Genomic DNA, 5264 nt, shown 5'->3' on the forward strand with positions numbered 1-5264 from the left:
GGTTCTGCGCCTACACTTTGTTCCCATGCAGCACCCTGTTAGTGGTGACTGGGGCCTGGAAGTCAGGGGGCTTGGTGGCCAAGTGTTGGGTGGACAAGAGGAGCTGAGGAAGGTTAGGGGCATCTCTCCAGCACTGCCCCCCACCCTGTCCCCAAATCACTGCTGTCTGTCAGCTCAGACACAGCCCCAGCCAGCAGCAGTGCAGGTCAGGAAGGGCAAATGCACTCAGCACGGATCTGCTCCACAGTCTCCGCCTCACTTCATCTCGGGTTGTGGGGAGTGAGTCCCCACAGCACTGATGATATGCTGTCAGCTGAGAACATTCAGCTTGATTTAGAAAGATAAGGTGGGACATCTCTTGGGCATGGCGTGTGGAGCAGTGCCATCCCTCTGTGGCAGCGAGTCAAGCAATAAACCAGAATGTGCAAAACCTGTGTCCCAGAATCACCGTTCCCGGAGGGAAAGCCTATATTGTCAAGATACCCGCAACTAAATTAGCCCAAACATTCCACCCAGCCTCAAAAACTAGAACTTTGACATTAATATACTAACCCTCAGGTCTTTACAGAAATGTGTAAGAATAGCCACATACTGTAACATGTGATCATTGAGAGAGGAGTCCGTCAGAACAAATGGAACCAAGTCCAGAAACATGTCTGTCTAGGTGCAAGATGCCAGCAAGTGTGTCAGCCAGGGAAGCAGACCAGGAGCAGATATTTATTAAGATTTAAAACGGGCTCCGTAGCTCAGACCTATAATTACTATACTTTTTGAGGCTGAGGTGGAGGATCACTTGGGCCCAGGAATTTGAGGCTGCAGTGAGCTGTGATCGTGCCACCCAATTGCAGCCTAGAGACAGAGCAAGACCCCGTCTCCAAAAAAAAGTGCTTAGATGCGCCCTTACATGAAGCTACCTTGGGTACAGCTTCCAAGACTGGTGAAGCCTCACTCGGGACCAGGGTGCCCAACCCTAGCTCAGCTTCCACCACCTGAGTGGCACCTGGAGGAGGTGGTCACAATGTCCTCAGTCCATGCTCTGTTGGGTCTCAGATCCCCCGATCATCAGGCCTTTTCTGCCCAAGCTCTGCCTCACTATGGCCTCCACTGACCACAGCCTCTTCCACCTTCCCAAAGGGACCCCTGCTCATGCTCCCCAGCCCGCAGGAGCACCTGCGTCTCCAGGAAGCCCACCCTGCTGGCTCTGGGCTCTATATAGGAGAGCTGGGCAGGCTGGATCCCGCCACTGAGTTCAGTCTTGGGGGTCTCCACCCATGCTAGGCTTCCACTGATGGGACATAAGTGGCCTGAGGGTCCTTTACATCCACACAAGAGCCCCATGGTGACCAGGAATGGGGTTCTGAGAGGTTAAATGACTTGCCCAGGGCCCCAGAGCTGGCTAGAATTCCTGCATTGCCACATCCAAGGCCATATTTGGGCCTCCCACTTGGGGGCCCGGACACCCCCTGCATCTACCAGGCTGGGAAACGCATGTCTGCCGCAGTTTCCTCCCAGTGACTTACAGCAGCTGCAGATTTCTGGGGGGTCTTCTACAAGGCCCACCGCAACAGGGAGCCGAGAACTCTTACAGAGCCCTGTGTTCTCTCTCCACCCGCTTCAGCTCCGAACTCATACTAGCTGGTCTGATGTGAGAACAGGCTGTGGTGAGGGAGTTGGGGCTCTCTCTGGTCAGTAGCCCAGGCCTTCAGGAATCAGGTGATGTCAATCTGGAGAGAAGGTGCTTGCTGGAGGGACTAGGAGGAGCAAGCCTGGCCCAGGGCCCTGGCCTCCTGCTGAGGCATCCCCCTCTTCCTTCCCAGGGTCCCCTGAGAATCTGAAGGCATCCAGGGTAAAATGCAGTGTTCAGCTGTGTCCTGGGGTCCAGGAAAGCCAAGGAGAAGTTGCTCTACCTGCTGTCCACCAGGCACCCCGGCAGAGAACAGCCTCAGCCCACCCCAGCCCAACACCACATCCCAGGGACTGATCCACCTGTAAGAGGGCAGCATGAGACTGCCCCCATTGTCCCCAGAGAGTCCCCTCGGTCATGGCTCCTGACCAGGATGCAGGTGGGCCCAGCAGGCTGGCCCAGCTTGGGTGTGGCTGCCCATTGGTCCTCTGAAGAGCCTCAGGGGCTTGTGGCAGCCGATGTGTGTCTGGGCTTGGAAGTAGAGGAGGGCAGGGGACACTTGTTTTGCATTCAAGTCCTCTGCAAGGACAGGGACCCCAGGCTCTGGGAACCCCAGCTCTGCCCGCTCCTACCCACAGCCAACCACCATTTGACCCAGGCTAGTCGCCCCGGCTCCCACAGAGGGAACCACCCTTCCCAACTCCTGATGTTTGCCAGCACCGGTCAAGTTCCATTCTGGAAAAAATACCCTCCACATCTTGGGAAGGCACCTCCTCCTAGACTCCTTTCCAGAGCTGTCGTCCCCACTTCCATTTTCTACCTATCATTCCATACAGAGACCAGCTTCTTCCCTGGGCCAGGGCTGCTCTGGAGGCAGGGAGGTTGTGGCCAGGCCATGGGGTGTAGCAGAGCACTGGGTATAGACCAGACTCTCCAGGAACACCTGGGCAAAGAAGTCAGAGACCTACAGGTGAATGCCCCTCCTTCCAGCCCCGCCCACCTCACAGGCAGAAAGAGGGAGGCTTCACAAGGAGGCTGAGGTAAACAGGGGAGCCTGGGTCACCTCTGTCTGATCTCCTGCCCTCCTGGGAGAAAGCCAGAGGCTGGAACTGGGAGGTGTCAAGAGCCCTGGCCCAGCCCTGGTTTCACTGATGAGGGGCTGGGTCAGCCCAAGTCACTGAGTCCATAGGGGAGGGTTCTGAACAAAACCCAGGACCCTAGAGCTAGCTGAGGTCTCATCCCTTTCCCATGTAGACCAAGGTAGGGGCATGAGCTGGCTTCTGGCTTCTAAGGCCAAGGCTCAGCTCACGTCTCCCTCCCCTTGCCTGCAGCTGTTGTCACACATCAGAAGTGAGTTTTTCCCCGAGGGGCTGGAGGTGCAGCTCCTTGGACTGGACCAGTTGGCCAATCCAAACAAGTACCTGTGTGTCACCACCAGCCAGGCCTTCTCACACCACACAGCAGCTGGGGGCACCAGGATACCCTGGGGGATTCCAGAGATGAGCCCTCCCCGAGGCTTCCACAGCAGCACTGCCACCCCCAGACCCGCCACAAGCCCCATGTCCACCCAGCCTTCGAGAACCTGGCCCCTCACACATACCTGCCCCGCTCCTCACACCTGGCTTTCCTGTGAAAAAGTGGAATCGGTTCCACCAGGGCCAGCTGGAGAAAGACCTCAGGAAATCACGGTTTTGGGGATTCATTCCAATCATTCATTCATTTATTCACCAAATACCCACTGTCCACCTTTCTGTACCAGGCCAGGGGTGATGGTCAAGAGGAACACATGTCCCAAGGAGCTTTCCTCTCTTTAGAGACAGACAGGCGGACTCTCACACCATGAGGTGCCCTCTGGGCTAGGGGGTACCTAGGGCTGGATGCAGGGCAGGGCCTCACCCACAGTTGGTGCTGGTGGGTGTGGATGTGGAGGCAACTATGGGGTGAGGGTGTCCAGACATAGGTCCTAGCATATGCCCAGGCCCAGGGTGTGACCTGGGGCAGGTGCGGGGCTGCTTTATCTGGAAGGTTTCCTGACTCTGCCAACGATGGGCCATGGCTGGATCAGGCTTCATGTTGATTTTTAATATTATATTTAATACATTTTGATTATGTAACTAAATATGATTATTGTGATAAAGTTATGAAATATAGAGAAGTTAAAAACACAAACCAACAAACCCCTTGTCTCCCTAAATAACTGCTTCAAAAGTATTCTTGGACTTTTTCCCCATGTATCTGCAGCTATAAACATAAGCTGCCCAAGATAGTATCCTTCCCCATATTCTGTTTTGGAGCTGGAGTTTTCACTCAGCGGTGAATAGAGGCAGGCTTTAAACAGGCGAGGCACTGTGAGGGCCCTGGGAAAGGAGACTGACCATGTTGCTGGGTGACCTTGGGCAAGTCTCGCCCTCCTCAGAGCCTGGATTTTCTTAGTCCACTGAAGGGCAGGAAGGGCTGTGGTAGGACTGCATCAGCGCTTCCCAAACTCAGAACTGCCACATGGAGCTGTGTGAGCTGTCACTGTACAGCCCCAGGGGCAGGAGCATTCTTGTCATAGCCTCTGTGAGTGGGACTCCTGCCCGGAAGTGTGGTGTGTGAACCTGGGGCCCACAAGAGGATTTCAGGTGATAAGCAGATGCATTTATTTTTACCATTACCTTCCATTTGTAGTAAATGAGACCGATTCTCACCGAGAGGGCTTGTTAAACCACAGATCACTGAACCCACTCCTCAGAGGTTCTGATTCAGGAGGTCTGGGGTGGTGCCTGAGAATCTGCATTTCTAGTGTTCTCAGGTGATGGTGATGCTGATGCTGCTGGCTCAGGGACCACACTTTGAGAACTACTAATCACAAATTTCCTTTTATTTATTTATTTAAGGCGAGGTTTTTCTCTGTCACCCAGGCTGGAGTATAATGGTACAATCATGGCTCATGGCAGCCTCGACCTCCCAGGCTCAAGCAATCCTCCTGCCTCACTTCCTGAGTAGCTGAAACCATAGGTGCACGCCACCATGCTGGATATTTTTTTGCTTTTTGTAGAGTTGGAGTTTCACTATGTTGTTCAGGCTGGTCTTGAACTCCTGGGCTTGAGCAATTCACATGCCTCGGCTTCCTAAAGCAAAAGTTTCTTTTTAAATATGTTTATTTAAGTTTTAAAAATGAGTTGACTTAAAGCACAGGAATAGATCTTCAACACCAACCACTGGGGAAATGCAAATTAAAACCACAGTAAGATATCACTACATGTCTATTAAAACAGCTCAAATCAAACATAGTGATAATATCAAATATTGGCGAGGATGCAGACAAAACTCACTCTCATACATGGCTGGTGGGAATATAAAATGGTGCAGACACTCTAGAAAATAGTTTGGCAGCTTCTTTAATTAAACATCCACCTCAATATATGACCCAGCAATTGCTTCTGGGCATTTGTACCAGAAAATAAAACTGATGTCTGCACAAAAACTCACACATGATTGTTCATGGTAGATTTATTTGTAATAGCCCCAAACTGGAAACAACTAAATGCCCCCAATAGGTAAATGGTTAAGCAAACTGATACATCCATTCTATGAAATGCTATCCAACAATAAAAAGGGGGCCAGGAATGGTGGCTCACACCTGTATTCCCAACAC

At 52.5% G+C, this 5264-nt stretch overlaps 1 protein-coding gene across 1 annotated transcript in view; it reads right to left on the reverse strand.

The window, feature by feature from the left end:
• The window catches only part of LOC105542271, a 29241-nt gene extending 26056 nt beyond the window's left edge, over nt 1-3185 (reverse strand). Inside the window, exons 1-3 of the mRNA XM_011983733.1 lie at nt 3046-3185; nt 1110-1285; nt 905-1000 (exon numbers count right to left, since the gene is read on the reverse strand). Of these exons, the coding sequence (XP_011839123.1) occupies nt 905-1000; nt 1110-1285; nt 3046-3185 (412 nt within the window). The remainder of the gene's footprint in view (nt 1-904; nt 1001-1109; nt 1286-3045) is intronic.
• Nucleotides 3186-5264: the final 2079 nt, after the last annotated feature.

Source organism: Mandrillus leucophaeus, unplaced genomic scaffold (assembly GCF_000951045.1).
Source record: "Mandrillus leucophaeus isolate KB7577 unplaced genomic scaffold, Mleu.le_1.0 Scaffold254, whole genome shotgun sequence".
NCBI lineage: Eukaryota > Metazoa > Chordata > Mammalia > Primates > Cercopithecidae > Mandrillus > Mandrillus leucophaeus.